At 56.4% G+C, this 26,985-nt stretch overlaps 1 protein-coding gene across 7 annotated transcripts in view; it reads right to left on the bottom strand.

Annotated features, from left to right (window-relative positions):
* Nucleotides 1–26,985, bottom strand: part of LMF1 (lipase maturation factor 1) — a 104,205-nt gene that overhangs the window by 43,507 nt on the left and 33,713 nt on the right. For all 7 annotated transcript variants that reach the window (XR_004443090.1, XR_004443091.1, XM_033236317.1 and 4 more), the window contains exon 4: nucleotides 8,004–8,152. Coding sequence is in view for 5 of the 7 variants with exons in the window: in XM_033236317.1 (XP_033092208.1) it covers nucleotides 8,004–8,152 (149 nt within the window). In the remaining 2 variants the exon portion in view is untranslated. The remainder of the gene's footprint in view (nucleotides 1–8,003; nucleotides 8,153–26,985) is intronic.

Genomic DNA, 26,985 nt, shown 5'->3' with positions numbered 1-26,985 from the left:
TCGGCCTCCCAAAGCGCGGGGATAACAGGCGTGAGCCAGCATGCCCAGCCAGACATCATGTTTTAACTTGGCCAGTTTTTGGAATGATGCGTTCTCTGGCTTCTCTTTATCCTCCTGTGGGCCTGAGATGCCTCTGCCAGGCAACACGCACACCAAAGCGGCCCAGCAGGGAGCGGGAGACAGCGGCGGGGGCGTCTGCACACCTGCAGCCACAGCAGGACAGCCCGTCACACGCCCCTCCACACAGAAGCCAGACGGGGAGTGAGGGGAGGGCTGGGAGCGGGAAGGGACAGAAAACAGATTGCCAGCTTTTCAGTTCTCCAGGGGTCAAACTAAAAATCAAGTGGTCTCCTCTTTAATATTGTCCAGGTCTGAGAATTCCCAGCAACAAGGACCCCAACTCAATTCCCAGAACGTTCACTGCCGAGAGCGCTGCACCCCAACACAGCCCAGTTCATCAGCAGGAAGTGATCAAGGGTGGCTTTGGCTCCCAGGGGCCTCACGGAAAACCCACCCTCTGCCCCTATGCAGGTGGCACAGAGGTGTTGGGACACAGAGCTGCGGGCTCCACCAACAGGTGTCTGCTGCCTGCTGGCCACAGAGTATGCAGACCCACCCCCGCCCCGAGACACAGATGCTCTGTCTTCACAAAACCAAGATGGGGAAAGAAGGGGGAAGTTTTTTTTTTATATAGCGTCATTAAAGGCCATCTGTTGCCCTAAACACTGTGACTTGACGGCAACGCCACTGATCATGTCCTGAGGGAAAGAGACCTTCACTTTGACACGACTGAAATAAACTCATTTAAAGCAGAAAACCCAGCCAAAACACGAGGTAAACGCTCCAGGGCTCCGGGAGAAGCCGTGTGTGTGCAGCCCGATGGGAGGCAGGCTGGAGACGGCCCCGAGTCAGAGTCGGGCGAAGCCATCTGGGTCCATGTGGCTTCTCGGTGCTGTCCCTGCAGCTTGAGGCAAGGAGGGTGGAGAGGCGCCGCCAGCCCCACCTGTGTCCCTGAGGAACCGTGGTGACTCCATGACGGCTCCAGCCCAGGCCCGGGAAGCCACGACCCGCACAACCTGAGGATCCCCGAAGCCCAGCCAGGGCCGGCCCAGAACCGGGTGGAGAGCAGCAGGGGTGGGTGGGGGTGGTTCTTTTTCCAGCGCAGTCAGGTGGCAGCCGACCCACACATACAGCCAGCCTGGCCACCAGCACCTGGGCCCTGTTTGTTGCCCCAACCCGCCGACACCCTGTGGCAGTGGCAAGCTCAGCTATCCTGTGCATGGCACGGCCATGGGTTGGGGTGACGATGCCCGCCGCCTGCCGCTCCAGGGCCTGGGGGGAGCTCTGGGAGCCAGGCTTGCTCTGCCACACGCCTGGGGTGGGCAGCCCTGGGCCAGGGCAGCAGCCAGAGTGAGATGGAGCAAGGACAGGGAGGGCCAGGCTCTGCTCCACCCCCGCAGGCCGATGCGTCTGGCCTGGCATTCTCCCTGACTTGTCAGCTTCCCGGTTCAGAGCCCTCACCTCACCTCACACTCCTGGATGTCAAGGGACACCAAGAAGCCATCGAGGGAACACATCATCCCCCGCCTTGTTCGAGCCTGTGAGAGGATGCAGCTTCCTGTAGCTGCGCCCTGGGGGCCGCCTGTATCAGGCTCTGGCTCTGACTGGGCCGACTGTCTTTCCAGGGTTCAAAGCACATGGTTTTCATCTGGTGCTCAACCCAGGGAAGGCCGAGGACAGTCTGGCTCGGTGTGGTGACCTCTGCACTGCCCCCAGGGACGCCTGTCTCTGCTGTGTGGCGGTGATGCTACTCATCCTCCCCAGTGCTCCTGCCGGCTCCTCCTCTGAACCATGGGCTGACCATCGAGATACACAACACTCCCAGCGCTCCGAAAGTTCCCAAACTTCCACTCCGTCAGCCCCAACCTGAATCCCAAAGGCACCTCTCTGAGCACGTCCCATGCACTGTTTGCCTGTTCTGACCCTCCCATGAAGGGACTCGCTTGGGGCACACTCCTTGGTGTCTCGCCAGCTCTGAGACCACCGCACGCTTTCCACATCCGTAGTTTCTTCCTCCTCATGCTGAGGAGCCACAGCCATGTTAGGAATGTGGCACCGTGTGTTATCCGCGCTCCTGCTGATGGGCTGTGGCCATTTCCAGTCCTTACTCTTGCGGACAGTGCTGTTACAAGCGTTTCGTTTCTCTGGGGTAACTATTTATGAGTGGAAACACTGGGCTGTGGGATGGGAGCAGGTGAACTCTCTCCTAGCATGCTGGAGCCCATACTTGCTCCCCGGCAAGGCGCACGTCCCCCGCCTCTCACCCTGCTGCGATGGGCTGAATGTCTGTGTCCCGCTCAGTTCACAGACTGCAGCCCTAACCCCCATGATGGAACTGCTAAGGAGCTAATTAAGGTTAAATGTGGTCATAAGGGGAGGCCCTGATCCGACAGGGTTAGTGTCCTTGCAAGGCAAGGCCACGTGAGGACACGGAGAAAGGTGTTTTCACAAGCTACGAAGACATCCTTGCTGAAAACCAAATCATCTGGAAGAACCTCAATCTTGGACTTGCAGCCCCAACAACTGTGAAAATAAATCCCTGTTGCTGAATGCCCCTGGCCCGTGGTGTTTTCATGCAGCCTAAGCATACGGACGCGAGCGCCAGTGCTGACTCGCTAGCCTTGGTAATTCCAGCCGTTCTTGTGGGGAGGAAGCATCTCAGCGCAGATTTGCTCTGCGTTTCCCTAACAGCCAATGCATCCGAGGGACTTTTCAAGTGCTACGATAGCCATTTGCATATTTCCTTTTGTGAAGTGCCTGCTAAAATCCTTTCCCTCTTTAAAAAATCAAATTATCTTTATTATTGAACTTTATGAATTCTTTATGTATTCCAGATACAGGTTCTTTGTCAGGCATAACAGCATTGTGAATATTTTCTCCTGATCTCTGCCTTGCCATTTTCTCGACGGTCTCTTTTGAAGAACAGAAGGCTTTAATTTTGAGGAAGTCCAATGTATGTATTTTTTTTTCTTTTTCTTTAAAGACAGGGTCTCACTATGTTGCCCAGTCTGGTCTTGAACTCCTGAGCTCAAGGGACACTCCCGCCTCGGCCTCCTGACATGCTGGGGTTAGAGGCGTGAATCGCTGTGCCCGGCCATTTTCTTCTTTTATGGTTAATGTTTTCTGTGTCGTAAGAGACTTTTGCTTATCACAAGATTACAAAGTATTCTATGTTACCTTCAAGTAGTGTTAATAGTTTTAGCTTTTATGTTTGCAATCCATCTCAAATTAACATTTGTGTATGGTGATAGAGGGGGTTCACTTATCCCAGATGGATATCCGGGACTTCCAGCACCAACTGCTGCACAGGCTTCTTTCTCTCAGTTGAATTGAGTTGGTGGCTTGTCCAAAAATCATTTGATCCTGACTTTGGTGTGGGACCGTTTCTTGGTTCTCTGTTTTACGGATGCAGCTATCTGTCCTCATGCCTTGTGATGGTTACTACTCAGTGTCAATTTGATTGGGTTGAAGGATGCAAAGTACTGATCCTGGGTGTGTCTGTGAGGGTGTGGCCAAAGGAGACTGACACTTGGGTCAGGGGGCTGCGGAAGGCAGACCCAAGCTTAATCTGGTGGGCACCATCTCATCAGCTGCCAGCGAATATCGAGCAGGCAGGAAAAGGTGAAGAGATGAGACGGGCCTCCCCTCCCGGCCTGCATCGTTCTTCTGTCCTGGACACCTCCTGCCCTCGAACATCGGACTCCAAGTTCTTCCGTTCTGAGACTCGGGACTGGCTCTCCTTGCTCCTCAGCCTGCAGGCAGCCTATTGTGGGGCCTTGTGACTGTGTGAGTTAATACTCAATAAACTCCCCTTTACATATATGTTCATCCTATTAGTTCTGTCCCTCAAGGGAACCCTAACAACGTCTGTGTCACACTGTCTCCATTATTATCATTTTTCAGTAAATCTTGGAATCAAGTAGTGTGACTCCTGCATCTTTATTCTTCAAAATTGTTTTGGCTATTTAGGTCCTTGGCATTTCCATATACATCTAAGAATCAGTTGATCTATTTCTGGAAAAAACAATCCTTCTGGGGTTGTCTGGGATGTCACGGAATCTATAGCTCAAATCGGCGACGACGGACAGTTTAACAATATGCAGACTGATTCATGAACATGGTATACCTCTCCATTTACTGAAGTGTTCCTTACTTTCAGTAATGTGTGGTATCTTTCGAGGCATACAGGCTGCATTTCTTTTGTTAAAATTTCCTATTTTATGGTTCTGAATGTTATTATAAATGCTATACTTAACGTTTTCATTTTGACATTTTCTCCTAGCATATGGAAATACAACTGACTTGCTGAGCACGGTGGCTCACGCCTGTCATCCCGGCACTTTGGGAGCCCGAGGTGGGCGGATCACGAGGTCCTGGCCAACGTGGTAAAATCCCGACTCTACTAAAAAAATACAAAAAATTAGCTGGGAGTAGTGGCGGGCACCTGTAGTCCCAGCTACTCGGGAGGCTGAGGCAGGAGAATCACTTGAACCTGGCGGGTGGAGGTTTCAGTGAGCTGAGATCACACCACTGCACTCCAGCCTGGGCGACAAGGCAAGACTCTGTCTCAAAAAAATACAACTGACTTGTGTGTGGTGACCCTGAGGCCTGCAGCTGACGTCCAGCTCAAGCGGGCACAGAAGCTGTGGCTTCTCCTTCCCTTCTGCTTGGCACCCTCACCTGGAGGGCCATTCGGTCCCCCTGAGATGGCTCTGAGGAACCCAGTGATCAGGGCATCTGAAACCCCCCAGGCCACAGAACCACAGGTGCTGGTTTCTGAGTGAATCTGCCAACCTGACGGTGTGGCGCTGGTTCTGACCCAGGTGCACAAGCCGGGGAAGGGTGTGCCTGCCTTCCTAGCTGACTCTGTCCACAGGGCAGTTCCTCATCAACAGGTGGATACTCTGCTGCTGTCGTTCTTTCTTATCAACTCACCCTCCGCTTTCCACCAAAGGAACATTAATCACACCAATGTAAGAGTCTATCAAGTAATTACGCCTTTTAGTGCACTGATAATTTCTTATCCAGCTGGCACTAACAGTCAATCAAAATGCCATAAAAGGTGCTTCCGATGAGCCGATGAATCCCTGCATCCACCAGGCATTGTGGGAGCTGTTCAACTCTTGGCATCAGGAGCTTTGCATACAACCGCCTGGCGGCTCCTCTGTGGGGCTGGCTCCTCTCCCTGGAGCTCTGCTTCTCTCCCAGGACTTCGGCCTGACACTGCCGTCCACAGAGTCCTTTGAAATGCCACATACGCTTCTGTGTATATTCAAGTCAGCAGAGGGTAGAACCTAAAACTAAGTCCCGGACGGATCAGGACCCACAGCCTGTGAGAGTATCTGTACTCTGGCTGGAGACAACGAAGAATTTCAATGTCCTGTGAAAAGGAGCCATGGAAACATTACTAATCTTTCTAATTAAATGGAAAAATAAACCCGGAGTCAGCATCCCACTTTCCTGTGGGATCTGGACGCTGGCTGCAGCTATGCCCTCCTCCAACAAGCCATGGCCAACTGTCTGCAGCCACTCACCCATCCCTCAGCCAGAACCCGGCCTGACACCATTTCCAGAAGGCTCTGCGCCACTCATCCACCCCTTAGCCAGGACCCGGCCTGACACCACTTCCACAAGGCTCTGCAGCCACTCACCCACCCCTCAGCCAGGACCCGGCCTGACACGACTTCCACAAGGCTCTGCAGCCACTCACCCACCCCCTCAGTCAGGACCCTGCCCGACCTAGAGTAAACGCCCAAGACTCCCCATAGCCCCAGAAAACCAACCTGTCAGGGATGCCCTGGTGCCCACCATCCACAGGTGTGCAGTGACGTCGTGGATGGGTGCCCACCACCCCTGTGAGGCTGGGGCAGAACACCTGGGTTGAAGCTGGCATGCCGCAGAGGGCAGGGGGAAAGCGGGAGGCTCCCTGCCCGGGACAACCCTCTGGACACCTTGTCCTGGGGGGTGAGAGGGGCCCTGGTGCTGAGGTCCCTCTCTGCGGGTCTCCTGCTCATGCAGCTGAGCCTGCAGTGACCCCTCCCAACCACGGCAAGTGCTCATCATGAGATGCCATATAACCCTCCCAGAAAAGGAATAAAGGGAATTAGGTGCTCGCATACCACCAGGGAGCCCCATTTTCCTCAAGAAACGGCCAGTCCACTCCATGCACAGCTGACGTTTCTACAGCACTGGTGAAGGGCTGGTGCTAGTGAGACACAAGGTATGCGGGTGAGAGGGGCAGAAAAGGAAGGTGTTGGGGAAGATGGGAGCCGCAGGGGATGGAGCTCTGAGATGAACGAGACAAAAAGAAGAGCTATGCCCAGATATGGGCATCACAGTGCAGGGAACACATGGTGAGGAATGGGCCCAGACAGCCCCTCACAGCGCACCAAACCACACTACCCGCTACAGCAAGCTACGCTACACCGAACCACGCTACAATGAACCACGCTACCCGCTACAGCAAGCTACGCTACACTGAACCACGCCACACACTACACGGAACCACACTACCCGCTACAGCAAGCTACGCTACACCGAACCACGCTACAATGAACCACGCTACCCGCTACAGCAAGCTACGCTACACCGAACCACGCTACACACTACACGGAACCACACTACACGCTACTCCAGACCACGCTCCACGTTACAGCGAAGCATGTTACATGATACCCCAAGCCACGGGAGGTCGTGGCTTCCTGAGTCTGTGGCTGGTGCTGTGTCGAGACTGGGTGTCCGAAGTGTCTGAAGCTGCCCCGGGGGACAGGGTGAAAGGGGCTGCCCAGCACTCGGGCCCCCTACCCGAATGACCTGAAGCTGAACACAGGCACAGCAGCCACGCCTCAAGGCCAGGGAGAAAAGAGGAACGTTTCGGACTGCAGGAGTGGCCGAGATGGCGGCGCGCTCTGGCCGTGGCCCTGGCGTGAGCACGTGCTGTTGGGTGGGGCAGGGACAAGTTCCTTGGGGCTGTGCCCAACTCTTCTGTACGTCTTCAGCGGATCCTCCATGAAACACTTAAGCGAACAGATGCTCAGAGAGCGTATCTGTATGATGTGGTTTCCAACACAAAAACATGAAGATTTTATCATTCCAGCCCAAAATTAAAATCTTACTAACAAAGCATGTGAAGTGGAAGAGAAAGTGAGAGCTGCGTAGCTCTGGTGAGTGCAGCAGACGTCAAAAGGACCATGTCGCTCCTGATTTTAAAGTGCAAATCATGTCTTTGTGAACTCAGAGGTCACATTACTGAAGCTGAACACAGGGCTGGCATGTGTCGTCACCGTGTGCAGGGCAGACGCAGATGGGCAGCCCCTGGCTGGGCAGGAAGCACACACAGCCCGCCACCCCCACACCAGGGCTCAGCAGGGAACCCGCCACCCCCATGCCAGGGCTCGGCAGGGAACCGGGACAGTCTGGCTGTCCTAAGAGACGCCAAAGCCCAGCAGGCCAGGCACCCGGGAAGAAGGACGCAGTTGAGAGACCGCACGCAAGGAGGCCGCGCTTTCCCTGAGCGTCAGGACAGCAGGTCTCATGCCTCCTGCACCCTCGAATATGTCTGCCGACGCACCCATCATGGCCTGAGACTCTGTCATTTACAAACGAGCTCTGAAACATTTCGGACACTCCAGCAAGCACAGGAGGGCTGGTGGGGGAAGCAGGGCGCCCAGTGCTCCTCTCTGAGTCTCCTGAAATGGACTCAGAGGTGTGGCTCTTTCCCAGAAACGATGATCACGAACACGCCTGGGAAAAGCCAGGCGAGCCCCCAGGGTTCAAACACAGGCCCCTGAAGGGGCAGAAGAGCGGGCTGTTGCCCAGGCCATGCCGACGGGAGGACAGAGGGCGGCGGGGGAGGAGGGAAATAGCCCCACCTCTCCTAGAAGCCGCACAGGTTAAAGAGCCACCGTTATTCCCCAAACGCCACACAGAAGAGCTCCACTTACTGCTCCCAGCATGATCCTGAAGATCAGCCACCGGAAGCCCCACAGGACAATCCGGGATGTGGGGGTGTGCTGGGGCAGCCTCGACAGCGTCCACAGCGGGCACAGGAAGATCCCCAGGAACCCCGTTTCCAGAAGCTGGGACTCCCATCCTAAAACGACAATGAGACATACCAAGGGTGAGTTAATGGAAGCCACACATTTCACCAAGAAATCATTTCAGAAACTCAGTTTAATGGAAACGGTCCTTAAAACAGGGCTGACCTTGCTGCGGAGAGGCACCAACCCCCACGTGTTAGTCTCAGCACCAACATGCAAGGTCAGGTCTGCAGCAGTGGGAGCTCTGGTGTGGGACCCGGGGCCCAGGTCAGGGCTTCCCGTGACCTCGGCACCCTTTGCCCTGGAGGGAAAGGCCCCGCTCTGAGGGCCGCCACCTGCCACCCCGCAGGACGCTGCACAGACCTGACATCTGAGAATGCGCCCAGCACACGTGCTGCCAGCGGATGTTTGGGGGAAGCCTTTTCCCTCCCGTAGGTTTGCATGAAAATAGCTTTCACCTTCTTCCCAGCCCGGAAGCAGCACTGGCGCGGCAGCACTGGGGCAGCAGCCCGGCCTCTGTGTGAGGCAGTGTCTCCCTCTGGCCCTGTCCTTCCCAGGCGGGCATGGAAGCCAGGCAAAGATGCAGAGGCAGGTCATGGTCGGTCACATGGAACCACACCGGTCAGTCCCTCACGGGCCCAGGATAAGGCAGCAGCTCTGCCGCTGGATGTGGGGACATGTGGGGGCCCAACGGATCCTTCCCACTGGAAACCCGGCAGAAGAATGCAGACGTGGGTCACCATCCCAGTGCTGTTCTCAGAGGTGAAGCCACCATGAACGTGGCTGCTGGAAACTGCCCACAGCTCGTGTCTGTCCATGGCAGGTCACATCCCAGGGGCCCGGAGACCCCACAGGCCAGGCTCCCTCCCGGGCTCTGAGGATGCCGGATGAGACAGAGGCCACCCGCTGGCCAGCATGACAACGATCACACAACTCACACCACCACAGCATCTACGCGCCAGAGTGGAGGGGAGAGTGCGGAGGGATGCGGACGGAGGCTTGTGGGGGCAGCGTCTATGTGCCACAGAGTGGAGGGGAGAGTGCGGAGGGGAAGCGGACGGAGGCTTGTGGGGGCAGCGTCTACGCACCACAGAGGATGGGAGAGTGCGGAGGGGAAGCGGACGGAGGCTCATGGGGAGCTTCCTCTAACCATTGGTTCAACTCGTCTGTATCTGAGATATTATGGTAAATACATGGTAAAAAAAAAAAAAAAAAAAAAAAAAGCCTGTGAAGAAGCTGCTACAGCAGCACTGGATTGCAGCCCAAAGTGCAAAATAAACGCCTGCAAGTCCACACTGACGTTTGCCAATTACTGAATAAACAGACGGGTGTACATGGAGGCAGCGCGGCCCTGGTCTCTGAATGGACAGACGGTCGGTCCTTATGCTGCCCCGGCTTGTGGAGGGCACAGGCTGCCAAGCTGACGCCTGCTGGTCTCGCAGCGGGACCCCCTCCACCTCGCCTATGCCCCAGGCTCGCTGGGCCGCATCTTCCCCATGGAAGCCAGAGCTGCCCAGCTGGCTGGGCCCTGCGAATGCCCTGGGAAGGAAAGGGTTGCCCTGGGCCCACCTGCTTCTGTTTTCTTTGCTTGGGTCTTGTGGAATTCCAGCAGCTGCGAGGCATGCACAGGGCTGCCATTGTTCTCCGCCTCAGCGTGGCGGACGACGCGTCCCCAGGAAAGTCAATAAGCAGCACACTGCCAGGGCGGCCTCAGCGCCAGCGCCAGCGCCAGGGCCAGGGCTCTCCAGGCAGCTCTCACCCAGCAAACACCAGCGCTGCATGAAGCGAGCCTGAGGCACCCGAACGAGGCGGCAACATGCAGGGCCACAGCAGACGCTGCTGGTGAGAGCAGTCCTCGGCCCCTCGGCGCCTTTCCCGTTGCACAGCTGCACGCACTGCCCACCGGGCATCAGCATCTGCACGCCCTGCTCTTCCCCAGGGACCTTCCTCCCCTTTAGCAGGGGAAGGCTCCAGGAGGGCCCCTGCTCCACTCCACTGCCCCGGCGTCGTTCCCACCACGTGCTGTGTTGGGCTTTCCGAGAGACTGAGCACAGCCCCGGGAGGAGCCTGCTATGCTCTGCCTGGGGAACTGGGCAGCAGCTCTCGTGGGGAACGTTCACGTCCATGGCCACTGCCCTCCTTCCTGTGACACAGACAGCACTGGTCCAATCACCAGAGAAGCTGCCTGTGCAGGGCCCAGGGAGACGCTCTTGAGCCCTGCCCGCTAGACAGGGTGCGTCGCCCCACTCCTGCCCTGGCACCTTGCCTGGTGCACCCATATTAATTGCTCATTGCCTGCTGGATGCCCCGATGCTGGTGCAGAGGAGATGCAAGTGCCCCAGCACCCAGGTACAGGTGGGCACCAGTGCCTCTCAGCTGCCCTGCCCCTCAGGATTCACACAGATCCACAGCCAGGCTGGGGCCCAACGCAGGAGCCTGTGGCCTGCAGGCCCAGCCAGCGCTGCAGGTAACTGTACTATGCCATTCACAGGCGTCTCGGGGCATCAGAAAAGGCAGAAACGAGGATGCAGCTTCATAACTGCCTTGCTGGAGACAGTTTAGGGTTGAAGGCTCTGGATGTCAGGTTTGGAGCCACAGGAGATGTGGGGCACACAGAAGAGAGAGGCTTCACCGTGGGGCACCCCGAGGCACACGGCGAGGCCAGGGCCAGACCTGCAGACGCCTGACACCCTGACGGGCATTCTGAGGCCTCGGTTTATAACGGAACTTTAAGACGAAATACTGGGAAAAGAAAATCTGCAGACAATGGTGACTGCCACACGGTGCCTCTCGGAGCGGCTCCCCAGAGCTCCAGACTTTGGAATCAGTTCTCACCATCGTTGATGGGGCACGAGGCCTGGCGGCTGCAGCTGCACGCACTGTCTTCTGAGATGCTGAGCCCCGGGGACACGGACATCCCCATCACGGGGCCCTGGGCTGCCCCTGACCCCTCCTGGGAGGGGAGCAAACGTCTCCACATTTAAGGGGGACTGCAGGTTGCCTCAGTACTAACCCTTCCGGCACTCTGTGAAGACAGCCCTGACCCAAATGGGTAGAGGCTGGACAGGCCAAGACCCAGGGAGGCTCCCCACACCCGACCTTCCTGCTCTGCAGGACACAGACTGGACGCTTGCTCATACAGTCCACGAGAGAACGCACACCACTATGGGCCCTGAGGCCTGTGATCGCTCTGGTTCTCCAAGTGTAAAACCAGAGACACACTCTCTCCCACCCTTCCTGTGACCATTGGTGACACAATTTCACTGCTCTGGAATCAGATGGAAATGTGGTTTCTCTGAACTAAATCTCCAAGTGCGAATCACTAATGTTGAGCAGTGACTGACGCAGAGGGCCACACAGCTCTCAGCCCTAAATCAGTGGCTCTGAGGGCCCCGGCCTCGCTGCTGCCTGCTTGGCTGGCCCAGGAAGGGTGTCCCCCAAGGCCCGAGGGCTTGTAGGGTTTTCAGCGTCCCATGCTTGCCTCCTAGATGGCAGGGTCTTGTGCTACTTGTTTTAAGAACACCGATTTAAAAACAGCCAAAGAAAAACTCACCCTAGATCTGGCTTTGCAGAGCCAAGGGGCGACCAAGGGGCGACTCCCGCGGACGTTCAGGCTGGGCGGGCCCTGTGTGCACAGGTGTGAGGAGGTATGGGTATGGACAGGTCTGAAACACCAGAGAAGCCAGGCGCAGGATGGGGGCAGAGGGCAGGCAGAGACCACAGGGTGGAGCAGAGAGCCCTCCTCATCCTCAGAACGGCTAGGGTCCCTCACTCTGCAGCCAAGCTACTAGGCACCTGCTCCCCAAATAAAACCCAGGCAGAGGTGCATGCTGACACTCCTTTTCTATTTATGGGAATCACAGGTTGAGGAGGGACCCTCTGCCACTGAAGAACCAGAAGATTTGCCACCAAGAGGCGCGATCTGCGCCTGGCAGCCCAGGGCACGTGGGAACACGTGGAGGGATGCCTAGAGGATGCCCTGGGCGGGGCTAGGCTGGGCGGCCAGCAGCACACTCATGCACCACCAGCCTTGGGGACCGCAATCAGACGATGGAGAGTCCCAGGGACAGGGTGCATTGCTGGCCAGGCAGAGCGCTGGGGTGGAGCCTGAGCTGAGGTTTTTCAGATGGAAGTCCTGTAGGCCAGCAGCCGTGTGGGACGAGAGAGATGCAGGGTGGGACAACTGCGGTGCCTCAGGCAGGTGAGACGAGCACCATCACTGGGGGCCAGAGCAGGTGAGATGTGGGGATGGGGCAGGTGAGACACAGGGGCCAGGGCACGTGGGACGCGGGGGGTCAGGGGCAGGTGGGACGTGGGGGCCAGGGCAGGTGGGACGTGGGACGTGGGACGCCGGGGCACGTGGGATGTGGGGGGCCGGGGCAGGTGGGACGTGGGGGGCTGGGGCACATGGGACGTGAGGGGGCCAGGGCAGGTGACAACCAGGTGCTGCTCGGCCACCGGTGAGGGGCAGAGGTTCGGAAGGTGCAGAAGGTTTGCAGGGTGGGGGCAGCCAGCCTCAGGCACAGGGAGGGATTTGGGGCCAGTGGGTTGTGGGAGGAGCTGCCTCTGACCAGGGAAGAAACGTGATTTAACACGTTTTGGAGGTGCAAGTCACTGCAATGGCCACTGTAGGAGAGAATGCCAGTTGAGGCCTCATTAACTCTGTGGAAACTATCTGAGTTACTGAGAGTCATTAAATATAGCACAGATGGATCCTTCAAAAATGACAGCCACCATCCACGTTAGGAACAGGAAATCCATTAAGTTCGCTGTTAAAATCGGGGACGAGGGAGCAAAGCGCTTCCCTCTTGACTGCCTGTCACTCAGCTCTGCGCCGGGCCGCCCTCTGCCACCCCAGGGACTTCTAATGGCGGCCCCAGAGAGAGCTGGGAGCTTTTAAAAGTTTCCTTCGTTTTCACAGGTTATATTTTAGGATGAAAAGTTATGAAATAGCACTGCAAATCTTACTTTGCACTATCACGGAACAGAAGGGCTGTGGGCTACAGACACCCCTGGGGCTGGATGATGGCGGCTGGGGAGATCGGCTCTGGCTGCGAGCCAGTGGCAGGGTGCGCACTGGTAGGCCACACTCACATGGCCCTGGGACACCAGGTGGCCTTGTCTGTGACCCACCCACATGCAGAGCCCCAGACCCCACTTCTCCACGTCTCCAGCCACAGGGAAAACACCTTTCATGACCCAGTTTGAAAAGGCTTCAGAGGGACAAGCGGAGGCTCTGCCACTGAGGCCTGCGTCCTTGGGATGCCTCGTTGGCTCCCCGGCAGCGACTGAAGGTACGTCAGGAACACCCCTCTCCTGGCAGCTGGCTGTGTCCCGGGTGTCCCTTTGCAGACCCTCTGAGTGTTGAGCTCTGGGTCTGTTACGGCGGTTGCTCTGCAGCCAGCTCCGAGAGCACGAGTGTGCTCAGCATTGGGGATGGAGATGCCACCCAGGGGCTGCCACCCTGCAAACTCATCCTGGAGGCAGAGCTAACGTCACGCGTGTGGGCCCAGCACACAGACGCAATCCTGTGGGGAACCAGGCCCAAAGCCCACTCTCATGTCGGTACCACAGGGGACGGGTCGTCACCATCTCACCTCCCCCAAGCACACGGGCAACACACAGCCATGGTGTGGCCGCGCCAAGCACGTGCTCCGCAAGCCCATGTGAAGAAATGCCGTACCTGTGCACTGTGGGCAGGGGCCATTATAGGGGCTTGGCCAGGGCTGCTGAACCCTCTGGCTCACTGGAGATGACCAGGCAGGGCTGCCCTCCCCTAGGAGACACGCCCACCCCTGTACCGGGGCTGTCTGCAGGGGTGCTGGGAGGTCCTGATGTTCGCCCCACCCCAGAGGTGACCCAGGGGACAGCAGTGCTGCTGTGCTCGCCCAGCACCCCCAGCCCCCTCCCGACCGTGGGCTCCTTCCCTCCTCTGGGATTGGCCAGGCTGTGTCCTGAGTGGGCTGCAGCTCCCTGGCCTGCGGTCACCCAGAGCCAAACTCTGCACAGGAACTTCCAGAACCAGCCTGCGCTGTCACAGCTGCATCTGCCCGCTGGCCACGTCTCACGTCCTGAGGACGTTTCATGGGAGGGCCGCCATTCTGCTGCCACAAGACATATAGGTGCAGAGCTGGGGATGTGACATCGGGCTGTGGCGTGGGGCAGCTGGCTGGGTTAAACCAGAGATCAGATGGCAAACGGGAATGCATTTACTAGCAAGCAGACATCTCCGAAAGCGCTGGTTAAGGGCTTTTGTGCTTTAGATAAAATTGTGTTAACTACACGCTCTCAGTTACGAGGAGTTTAGCGGACTGCTACATATTTTAAGGCTGTCTGTGGGCGCTGCCGAGAAACAGGAAGTGGCCTCGGTGACCCCTGCGCCCGGCCGCGCAGCTTGTTCATACTCGGTTGCCGTGACAACCAGACTTCCCAGCCCCAGGTGTCCCCGTGGCTCAGCTCTGTGCAGGTGTCAGCAGCTCTCGGGAAGCAAATCCACGCTAACGACCTTAGCTATCTTTATTGGTTTTGGATAAATACGAAAATGCTTCCCGTCCACGGAAATTTGACTTTGCGGCAAAGAGTGTTTAGGATTAATGTATTCCAAGTATTTCACCTACGTCAGGCTGGCAGGCACCACACAAGACCATTTCCTTGTCTTTTGTGTCCTGAGAGTGAAAAATGGCTGAAATATGCCGAGCCTCCAAGCGACTCATGAGACCCCAGAGAAGTGCTGGCCATCGTGGGCTGCGGGGACACTGTGCCCACGGAGCTGTCCTGGTCACAGCGTGCCTCACGGGCCCCGGCCCCTCAGGCCTTGAAGCACTCAAAGGCAGCCTGCGTGGCTGAGAAGCACATTTGACATTGCATTGAACTTTGGTTCAGTTGGATGTGAATTTAAGTGACCATGTGGGGCCAGTGTCCTGGGGTGCACCCCGACAATCAGCCAGGGGTGGGGTGGGGCCACTGTCCTGGTGTGCACCTCAACTCTCATGTGGCGCCACTGTCCCGGGGTGCACCCCAACTCCCATGTGGGGCCAGTGTCCTGGGGTGCACCCCAACTCCCATGTGGGGCCAGTGTCCTGGGGTGCACCCCAACTCTCAGCCAGTCCTGGGGTGGGCACCTGCTCAGAGACACCTGTGGGATGTGGGTCTCACCCCTGAGCAGCCGTGGGACGAGCTCACGGCATCTGCCTGCTCCTCCCATGGGGGCTCCTGGGCTGGAGCTTCACAGCTCAGCAGTGTCCATGTCCCTGCTGTGACACCCGCATGGGCAGTCAGAGTGTCAGCGTGGGCCCCCAGACTGAGAAGCGGGTGTTCCCCTCACCACACAGTCTCGGGGACGGTCTGTTTTCACTCGCGGCTTTTCCAGACCCTCCCCTGACACTCGGCGGTCGGCATTTCCAGCTGTGCTCAGTGTGGCCAGCAGGCAGGACCCATCCCACGTGGAGGGCGGTGTGCTCAGGGGTTGTGTGAGCTCACACCCTCACAGAGAAGGAACATGGGGGTTGGCACACCTGGGAAGTGGGCGGGAATCACTCCACATGCCCGGGGCAGGGGTCAGGGCAGCCTTGCGGCCTCTGCCTCATCTCTGTCAGGACCTACACACAGAGCTCCCTGCCCCACCTCCATCACCGCTGAGCCCCCAGGGGAAAGCTCACGTCTCCAGCGCTCCCATGAGGACAGCAGTGCTGGCAGCACCAGGGCAGAGGCCTGACAGACAAGGGGAGGCTGCTGTGGGCATCCCACCCACAGACCCGCTCTGGACAGTGTGCGCCCCTGAAGGCAGGAAGGGTGTCTGGGCCGCAGTCTCATGTGGGTCACTCTTGGGGGGCCTCAGCAGCAACTGAAGGAGGCAGCGATGTCCTCAGGCCCACATCCTGGAGGCATTGGGGAGAAAGACACAAGTGTTTTGCTAGAAACACTGGTGTTTAGAGAGGACTGGGTTTCAGCTACATCAGGTGGCAGGGCCACCCTGGTAGGAGCCTCATGGGGACCCACAGTCAGAACTTGGGGGCAAGGGTAATGCAGCCAGCACCCATGCTGGGCTCCCCACCCCATGGCTTTGCCCCGGGACACCCTTCCTCCAGGCAGCCAGCACCCATGCTGGGCTCCCCACCCCACGGCTTCGCCCCGGGACGCCCTTCCTCCAGGCAGTCAGGCTCCTGCCCCTAGCACCATCCCTCTGGCCTTGGTCAAGACTCTGTTCGGACGCCACCTCCACAGCTTTGCTGGACTGGACATTCACACCGGCCCCGGCTCACTGGCTCAGCCGCCAACATGGCATCCACACTGGCCCTGGCCCATCGGTCCCCACAGCACGCACTGCGTGTCCACATTCCCCTCTCTAAGCACTGCACCCCAAGCGTCGGTTCCACACGGATGCAGGAAAGGATCAGGACAAGGAAGAGGAGGAAAATGCGCTTGCCAGGCAGGCGGGCCGGAGAGCTCAGCAGAGACGCAGAGCCTCGGAGGAAGGCCAGGCCCACTCCAGAGCAAGAACTAAAATCTCCAGAGCACAAATGCCCCTGGATGAGCTCAGCAGCAGCGTGGAGAACAGAAAGAAAAGGCAGTGAACACGAAGACATAGCAGCCACAGTGACTCACTCTAGAGACGAGAGGCTTTTAGAAAACACCAAACAGAAGTACAGGGCACGGAATCTCGTGAAAGGCAAGGAGAGGCCTGACGTCCACGCTGGTGGAGCCACAGGAGAGGAGACAGAACATGGGGCAACCCCTCCCTCAAATATTGGCAAAAATTATCCAAATTTGGTAAAAAGTAGGCCTATCACAGTCAAAAAACTGACAACCGAAGATAAAATCCCCAAAGTCATCAGAGAAAAATAATACGTTACACTGGAATGCTAGGAATGACAGTCGCCTTCCCGTCCGTCTGAAACAAGGGACAGATGGAGAGAGGGAGCCAGGCACAGATCCTTCCCAAGGGGCCCCTGTGTGCCCAGAATGGCTGGGCATCTGCAGGCGTCTCTAGCAGCAAAGGACACTGCGTTCTCCCCGGGGAGCTTCCAGTGTCATCAGAGCCTGAAGGAGGAAGCAACTTGGCACCACGTGGCCCAGTGCAGCTGTGGCGGGAGCTGGCCTCAGTCAGCAGGTTGCCCGGGTCTCTGTCTCGGTGCTCAGCAAGGCGAGGACAGGACAGAACGGGCCCCATCACAGACTGCGCTTAGAAGGCACTCAGTGAAACAAGGGCCATTTTCCTCTGGAGGTAACTCAAGAAGCTGAGACCGTGAGTCAGATGCCTTGGATGGTAAGAAGTCCAGGTACGTAGAAGACAGGAGGAAGCTTCCCTAGTATCATCTACAAACGTGCTTCCACTGGGGCAGTCTCCTCCCCTTTTCAGACAGCGCAAAGCCCTCCTGTGGTGAACAGTCACCGTAGCCCTGCTTGAGGGGCCGCTGGGTCCAAGACCTCCTGGGTGGGCACATGGACCTGCGCTTCCTACAGAGACACTGACCAGACAGGCCCTGTGGAAAGTTCACCCGCGAGCCAGGCACCGGCACAAAGCCAAACCCCCCGGCGGAGTGTGCGGGTGCAGAGACAAAACGCTCCACGAGGGCTCGCAGGGACTCGACCTTAGAACAAGACAGTGGTATCTTTGTACAAATGGGAGTGGTGACGAGTGAGGATGACGGGAATTTCTGGGTGACGGCCACTCTCTATACCTTGATGGGGCTCATGCAAGTTCTTTATCAAGGGAAAGACGCAACGTGCGGTGAGCTCCAGCTAAGGATGTGCAGGCTGAAGCACCTGGGGAAGCGTTGATGCCAGCGCCACCCTGACGTGTGCTGAAGCACCAAGGCAGGGACGGGGGACCCGGGTGAACAGACCCACTATATAGTGATGCAGCCAAGGCAGGGACGGGGGACCCGGGCGAACAGACCCACTATACAGTGATGCAGCCAAGGCAGGGACGGGGGACCCGGGCGAACAGACCCACTATACAGTGATGCAGCCAAGGCAGGGACGGGGGACCCGGGCGAACAGACCCACTATACAGTGATGCAGCCAAGGCAGGGACGGGGGACACGGGCGAACAGACCCACTATACAGTGATGCAGCCAAGGCAGGGACGGGGGACCCGGGCGAACAGACCCACTATATAGTGATGCAGCCAAGGCAGGGACGGGGGACCCGGGCGAACAGACCCACTATATAGTGATGCAGCCAAGGCAGGGACGGGGGACCCGGCGAACAGACCCACTATATAGTGATGCAGCCAAGGCAGGGACGGGGGACCCGGGCGAACAGACCCACTATATAGTGATGCAGCCAAGGCAGGGACGGGGGACCCGGGCGAACAGACCCACTATATAGTGATGCAGCCAAGGCAGGGACGGGGGACCCGGGCGAACAGACCCACTATATAGTGATGCAGCCAAGGCAGGGACGGGGGACACAGGCGAACAGACCCACTATATAGTGATGCAGCAAACCCCATAAACAGAACCTACAGCATCCAGGCGGTTCCTATGCGGGTTTTACTACACAATTCTTAGGAAAAAAACAATAAAGGTTAAAAGGTTTGAAATGTAAAAAAGATTGACTACATAGAAAATTTAAAAACAAAACGTAAGTAAGAGAATCTACAGAAACAGGCTCAGCCACTCAGAGGTGTCAGCAAGGTCTGAGCGGAACATTAAAAATCCTGCGAGAAGGCCTGGAAACCAGCATTCCCCCGCAGCTGAGGAGGAAGGGGAGAGAAGCAGCTGTTTATCCCAGATGAAGTCCAGAGCAACACATTCCAAACAGCCGACATGGGACAGAGGCGACGAGGGACGGTGGCCTGGACAGAAAACATCCAGGCAGATAGGGAGACCCTGTCCCACAGGCCCAGCCAAACGTCCAGGCAGATAGGGGCACCCTGTCCCGCAGGCCCAGCCAAACGTCCAGGCAGCCTGGGGCACCCTGTCCCGCCCAGCCATGCTCCTTGGCAGCAACCACCCAGGGGCTATCTCACGGGCTGATCAGGGAAGTGCTGGTCCCCACGCAATCTCACCTCCACGGCAAGGTGGGAGAAGGCAGCCACCTCCCAAGGGGGCCACAGAGTGGGTTCTGATCCAGCCGCGAGCTCTCCCAGCCCACAGTGACCGGCAGCCAGGCAGGCAGAGTGGCCACTGGGGAACTGACCCAGCAGGACCTGAAGCAGGGAGACAGCGTGTCGGCATCCACCCAGCGCGGCCAGCCCTTGTGTGGACAAACAGCTGAGAAAAGGCATTACTAACATGGACATGAAGAAAGTCGCCTTGGTTTTCAGGTGTGATGTGGTGTTGGTGTTGTGTTGTTGCAAAGGCCCTGTCTTCAGGCGTGTGAGGAAGCATTTCCAAATGCGGGAATGCAATGCCTGGAATCTGCTTCATGATAAAACAGAGCAGGGGCGAGGAGCGTGGGGTGGACGCGGCAGCTGCTGACACCAGCATGGCGCACTATGGCCTGCGAGGGTCCCAAGCTGTCCATAGTTCATTCCTCCCCATTACGTGGCTTCCTGAACAGCCACGTATTTCCTAACTCTGCCGGCTGAGGGGCCGAGATGCTGCAGCACCCCAGTAGCAACAGGTACCCCAGCACCCACATCTTGGTCTCTAAACACCCTTCCCCACTAGACTTCTCAGGGAGCTTGATCCAGGGCTAGAAAGATAAAAACAGGAGATGGTTGTCTGGCAGCATCATAAAGCAGGGGGAGCGCAGGACAGGCGGCAGAGGGTGCGGGGCTTGAGTTAGGGAGTAGGGGGAGTGCAGGACGGGCGGCAGAGGGCACAGGGCCTGAGTCAGGGAGCAGGGGGGGTTGCGGGACGGGCGGCAGAGGGCGTGGGGACCAGAGTCTGCACCTGTGTCTGCGTCTCCCCTGCCTGGGGCCATGCATCGAACCTGCACCTGTGTCTGCGTCTCCCCCAGCTGGTGGCCACAACAGTGTCTGATGGTACCAAAAGAGCTTCTGGCCTCTCTGCTGCTTGCACGACTCTGGACGCACATGCCTTTGCCCGGCAGGGCAGCCCCACAGGGCCGTGTGAAGACGACAATGGCTCACCCTACCAGACAGTGAGCACCATGGCTGGACAAGCCGAGACAAGGACCCATCTCACCAGCTGCTTTTACATGTCTTTCTATAAGTGTGATCACACAGAGTTTAAACAGGATCCTGGTGGTTTGCGCGGACAGTCCCGGCTACTCGGGAGGCTGAGGTGGCAGGACAGCTGGAGCCCAGTCGTTTGAGACTAGCCTGAGCAACATAGCAAGATCCCATCTCTAAAAAAAAAAAGAAATCCTCTGTAAGAACACTGCTTTAGAAGGAAGTGGAGGAAGGGCTGTGGACTCTGAGGCTTACCCTCAGTGCAGTGAGGTCACCTGTTCCTGGGAACCATCTTAGGATCCCTGGGATGGGCACAGGGACAAACTCGTCAGTGACACCCAATTTGGCAGAGAACCTGCCTCACAATCTCCAGATCCACAGACCTACAAAGCATCTGCTCCAAGCAGTAACAATGAGGTCCTGAGTGGAAATCTTCACAAAGTGGAGAGAAAAAAACTGATGGATTGTCTGATGTGTTTGATTCTGTGAAAACAACAGTATTGGAAAGCGTTGACCAGTTGTGCTGGTACAGTTGGAAGAAATTAGTGAGCTATGATCAGTGATGAAAAACTAAGCCAATCAAAAAAGAAGAGGCAATGATGAACTCCAAGAAAAAGGAAGAGTTATTAGAAAAGAAGTTGTTATAGTTCATTACTTGGCTCAGCAGTCACAATATGTACAGAGTCAAAATAAAGACTATCAAACTAATAAAAATTATATTTGTGACATAGCTACACTAATGAGGAGAACATTCGGGTGTGTGGGGGCAATCCCTGTCATTCATAAGAGGACACGTATACACAGTGTCTAACTGTGATGTGCGAAGAATCATCCATATAAACCTCGCAGTCAGAAAGACAGACAACGCCGGAGTGCGTGCTGGAGGTGATAAAAGGGTGGTCTGCGGAGCAGCGTCTGGCTGAGAACGGATAAGGCAGGTGCTTCTGTTAGTATTATAAGTCAGGCGATACAATTTCACTAATCATACACATGCCTAATTTTTTTTTTTTTTTTTTTTGAGACGGACTCTTGCTCTGTCACGCAGGCTGGAGTGCTGTGGCCGGATCTCAGTTCACTGCAAGCTCCGCCTCCCAGGTTTACGCCATTCTCCTGCCTCAGCCTCCCAAATAGCTGGGACTACAGGCGCCCGCCTCGTCGCCCGGCTAGTTTTTTGTATTTTTTAGTAGACACGGGGTTTCACCATGTTAGTTAGCCAGGATGGTCTCGATCTCCTGACCTCGTGATCCGCCCGTCTCGGCCTCCCAAAGTGCTGGGATGACAGGCTTGAGCCACCGCGCCCGGCAAAAACAATCTTCAGGCCACATTGGCCACAGTGTAATAAAATCAAAGTTAAGAAACAACAGGTCACCTGTAAAACCCTGAGCATGTGGCATTTTCGAAGCATTTCTCCAGGTGGTCCTTGGTCTAAAGGCATCAGCGCTGAAGGTTATAAAACCACATCATCGGCCACTGTTGGGGCAGCACCGGGCCTCAGATGATGGGGTGGGGCAGGGACACAGCCAGAAGAGGGTAGCCGCCCTCCAGTTGGCTTTCATTAGCACAGAAGAAGAGATGGAAAACAGCTGAATCAACCAACTCCAGGCAGTGGAAATGATAAACCCCTTTCTCCCAGAAAAAGCAAGCAACCTACAGAAGGCAAAAATTAATGAGCTCGAGTATATTTTAAAATTCTGATAAAACCAGCTCTTTGAAAAGACCCATGAAGGGGATGATCTATGGCGGTTCTGGCAATGGGGAGCGGGGAAAAGGAGGAAACAAGTATTAAGCCCCAGGCGGGAGAACGGACGCAGGCCTGCTAGGGGGTGGCAAGGCCACCGCACAGACTATGCCCTGTGGCTGGCAGTGGGAGGGTGGAGGGGAGGAACGCGTGAATCAGACCCTCGTCCACGGGGTGCTGGGAGCAAGTCCCTGAACGCCCGCTGGGCTCAGCTGCCCCCTGCAGAACGGGTAGTGATGAAACCGCCCTCTTCAGCCACCACAGGGCCACACAGGAAGCTCCGCGCTCACTGTCACTGCCACTAATCCACAGGAACAAAGAGCGATGCCACCAAACATCCGGCATCCATACAGTCTAACATAAAAACAATTAAAAAGCGACGCCGAAGATTCTAGATTAAAGCCACCCAAGCGGATTCAGGACTGGAAGTATTAATTACAGCAATAAAACTGTTCCTCAGTAGCTGAGAATCCTGCATAGTAAAGAGATAACCATGGCTTTGAAATAGCAATGGGTAACAACGTGATGGGAGAAATTCAAAGCCAATAAAATGTTAATGTTCACGTGAATGAGACAAAACGGCCTTTAAAATCTGTTTTCTCGGTGGGCGTGGTGGCTCATGCCTGTAATCCCCTGGAGCACTTTGGGAGGTCAAGACAGGAGGACGGTTTGAGCTTAGGAGTTCGAGACCAGCCTGGACAACACAGCAAGACCCTGTCTCTATAAAAATGAAAATAAAAAAATTATGTGTGGTGGTTCATGCCTGTGGTCCTAGCTACTTGGGAGGCTGAGGTGGGAGGATCACTTGAGTCAGGGGAGGTCGAGGCTGCAATGAGCTGTGATTGTGCCACTGCAGTCCAGCTTGGACAATAGAGCAAGGCCTTGTCTCAGAAAAAAAATTATATATATATAATTTTTATTTATATATACATCCTTTTTTTCTAGGTTCAACTTAATAATTTCCATCAGATATTAGTAAATGGAAAAAAGGCAATGAAAGAAATGTATCTAATATGGCCCTGTTTGAGTAAAGCAAACATTTACCCCTAAATCCTGTGTGTGCATCTGCATATGTGTCTATGTGTGTGCATGTATGCATGTTTGCACATGATCTACATATGTATCTGTGTGCACATGTGTGCACGTGTTTGCATATGATCTGCATACGTGTGGCACGTGTTTGCATGATCTGCATACATGTCTGTGTACATGTTTGCATGTGATCTACATATGTGCCTTGTGTGCGCGTGCACGTGTTTGCATATGATCTGCATACATGTCTGTGTGTGCATCTGTGCTGTTTGCATACGATCTGCATATGCTTGTGTGCATGTTTGTATATGAGCTGGATACGTGTCTGTGCATATGGATGCATGTGTTTGCATATGATCTGCAAATGTGTGCACGTGTGTGCACGTGTTTGTATATGATCTGCATACGTGGGTCTGTGTGTGCATGTGTTTGCATATGATCTGCATACGTGTCTGTGCATGAGTGCTTGCATATGATCTGCATAGTTGTGTGTGCATGCATGCACGTGTTTGCATATAACCTACATAGTGCACGTGTGTGCTGTTTGCATATGATCTGCCTACGTGTGTGCACATGTGTGCACGTTTGTATATGATCCTCATACGTGGGTCTGTGTGCGCATATGTGCACGTGTTTGCACGACCGGCATACATGTCTATGTGCGCATGTGTGCACATTTGCATGATATACATACGTGGGTGTGTGCACATGTGTGCACGTTTGCATATGATCTGCATAGTCTATGTGTGCGTGTTTGCATATGATCTGCATACGTGTCTGTGTGTGCATGTGTGCACGTGTTTGCATATGATCTGCATAAGTGTGCATGTGTTCACATTTACATGTGGTCTGCATATGTGTGTGTGCACGCATTCAGGTGTGTTTGCATATGATCTGCGTGTCTGTGTGCACATGCGTGCACGTGTTTGCATATGATCTGCATACGTGTCTGTGTGTGCATGTGTGCACGTGTGTTTGCATATGTCTGCGGTTGGATACAAATCTGAGTTGGCATGAAGATAAGGACGGACTGAACCAGGAGGTTAACATAGGGTGGATGAAAACTAGATGAAAAAAGACTACACTAAAAATAAGTGCCCACCAAAGTTGTGCACACACACGTGTGAAGGTGGAACCTGGCACCACAGCACACACCCTAAGGGGCCCTGGCGTCCACCCAGAGGCTTCCTCTTCTCCTTCACTGTGCCGGCTGCATGTAGGACCCCAGGGAGCCTGCAGGTCACGGCCAGGGTGCCAGCTGCTCCTCGGGTCCCCATGTGCCACCTCTCCTCTCCCCGAGTCCTCCCTGGGCAGCACCCTGGCCCTACGGTGGTGTCCCAGCAGCCCAGGAAGACAGACAGCCTGGTAAGTAGTGACAGAGAAGCCACCAGGCGAGAACACCACTCCTGGAGCCAAGAAAGACCCAAGACCCCAGTGGACAGCATTGGAGAGTCCAGAAGGGCTACTGCCTCCAGGCGAAGACTTAGGCCCAGAGGCCTCCAGAGATGGAGTGGAGTCTGAGGGCAGCCTCTCCTTCTCTCATGGCCAACCAGGGGCCACTCGTGGTGAGGACGCAGCAGAAGCCGTTTAAGAGCCCTTTCTCATCTGGGAAATGGCCCGTGGAAATGGTTCACGGCTAGCTCACGTCACGCAGGGGGCTCTAAAAGTCACCCAAGTGGGCTTCCCTGTCCTTCCTATGAAGACACAACCAGACACTGAGACCAGAGACACGCAGGACCACAGTCACGCCAGCCCCAGGTGACGGGGAAGGGCTCTGCCTCCCGGGACCACGGTCACTCCAGCCCCAGGTGACAGGGAAGGGCTCTGCCTCCTAGGTCCACAGTCACTCCAGCCCTAGGTGACGGGGAAGGGCTCTGCCTCCCGGGACCACGGTCACTCCAGCCCCAGGTGACGGGGAAGGGCTCTGCCTCCTAGGTCCACGGTCACTCCAGCCCTAGGTGACGGGGAAGGGCTCTGCCTCCGGTTTGAGGGAACCCTCTGGAACCACACTCTACAGGATGCTTCTCCCCCAGGGAGGGGCCGTGCAATTAAATCAACGCAGGAGTGGGGCGGAAAGGACCCAGAGAGGGGCTGGCTCAGCCACTGGTTGCAGCCTGGCAGCTGGGCCAGTTCCCGGCGGAGGCCATCAAGGCTGCCTCTGATTAGGGAATAATTGAATTAAAAGAAACTGCATTCCTGACCCTGGGAGCTGGGAAGGGGAGGGAAGGGCCATCAGCTAAAGGGGCAGGAGGGCTCTGCATGGCGAGGACTGGGGCTGCTTGGTGGAGTCTGGCACAGCCCAGGAGGCTCAGAGCTCACCCAGCAATGGCTTCCTGCAGGCAGGCTCTGCTCCAGCACTAACAGGGCTTCATAAAAACTTCCAGTTGGGCCAGTAAACCCCTCATTACACTGTTTTTAAAGCATGAATTTAAGAGTGGCAAGGGTGAAGGGTCACACGGAGTATTTAATTCACAACGGCTGGCGAGCGGTGCTGCCGCAATGGAAAACTCCCTAGGCTGGTGTCTGGGGCCCCGCACACGCCCAGTGACACTCGGCCTGCGTGGGGACCGCCTAGAAAACAGACCTGAGAGGTGGGGAAGTTTCCCTCCTGGCAAGAGCACAGCAGCGAAACCCAGGAGGGCCGGTGTGCTGGGACAGCCTCCTAATGTAGCACAAACAACTGAGTTCCAGCACAGCCTGCAACGAGCCCCAGGCCGCCGCCCCGCACAGGCACCCGACGCGGGGACAGCCCACCCGTCCCGCCTCCGCGGCTCACACAGGAGCACCTGTTGCCGCTGAGATTCGTTCCTCACACCCGCTACGTGCACATCCCCCCACGGCCTCCACGTGTTTTCAGCTTAACCACAGTCCAATCCCAATGAGACCCAGGCCGCCTGTGTGTCTGTGCGGACACCTGGCCCAGCAGACAGGAAGGCCCCAGACCAGCTGGCACTGGCCTTGCAGAAGATGAGGATAAACCAATCATTCATCAACGAAGCTTCTTACTCCAAGGACCCCAAATTCCCTCAGGCCCTGACCTGTCCAACGCTCACCTGGATGGGACTGTAGTAAGAAACAGAACCCACTTCCTACAAAGGAATATCCTAGGAAGGTGGAGACTTCCAGAACCCTTCCCTGGGTCCCAGGACCCTCACTCCTCTGCACATCCCCAGCTGACACCCTCACTTCACCCTGAGGCAGCAAGGGGGCAAGGCGCCCAGCCCCTCCCCTCAGGCAGTCACCATCAACCGCCTGGTCCCCTGCACAAGCCCATCCCCACTCCCCACAAGCCCACCCCACGCCCCACATGCCCATCCTCACGCCCCACGAACTCACCCCATACCCCCAGGGGACCCAGTGGTGCAAGATGGAGTAGGATCACCTGGAGAAGACACCTACACACACCCAAGTCCATCAGGCTAAAATCACACATAAATTACAAAACCATTGTGGGGGCCTAAAACACTCCAAAGGCCTTGGGAACCTGTTGGTCTTCCTCTGGGACTCTATCTGGGCACAAGGACCCTGCAAAATGGCCCGGGAGCTGAACCGGAGGAAGCCTTGCCCTGCCGCAGCCCCCTCCTCACACAAGGCTGCCCCCTGGTTTCAGGACCCCTCACCAGGAGTCTCTCCTTCCCCTGGTCACATCCCAGCGGCCAGTGGGGTCACAATGCTGTCCCATCCCGCGCCCATGCCTGAAAGTCCGGCTATCCCTCCCGGCTGTCCAGGCCTGGGAGGGGCCAGAAAGTGTCTCCAGAAGCACTGGGGACCGGCCCTGGTCTCAGTCCCCGAACAGCAGCTGCGGCCTTTGCTGTTTCAACCTCACCAAACTGCAGACGGGAGCCCCTTCCTAGAGCCTGCTCTCCTTACAGAACCCGGCGCTAGGCATGATGCCCCATGTGGGATGGGGACTGTGCGGGGAGCCAGGGACCACGCTGGAGGACGGGGCCCACACTCGGGGGATGGGGCCAAGCTGGGGGGACAGGCCCACACACTGGGGGATAGTGCATTGCCAGCAAAAGAGGCCTGGG

The sequence above is a fragment of the Trachypithecus francoisi genome, unplaced genomic scaffold, assembly GCF_009764315.1.
Source record: "Trachypithecus francoisi isolate TF-2019V2 unplaced genomic scaffold, Tfra_2.0 Lachesis_group15, whole genome shotgun sequence".
In the NCBI taxonomy this organism is placed as follows: Eukaryota; Metazoa; Chordata; class Mammalia; order Primates; family Cercopithecidae; genus Trachypithecus; species Trachypithecus francoisi.
The sequence above is the reverse complement of the archived record's forward strand: the minus strand, read 5'-3'. Positions and strand labels throughout refer to the sequence as shown.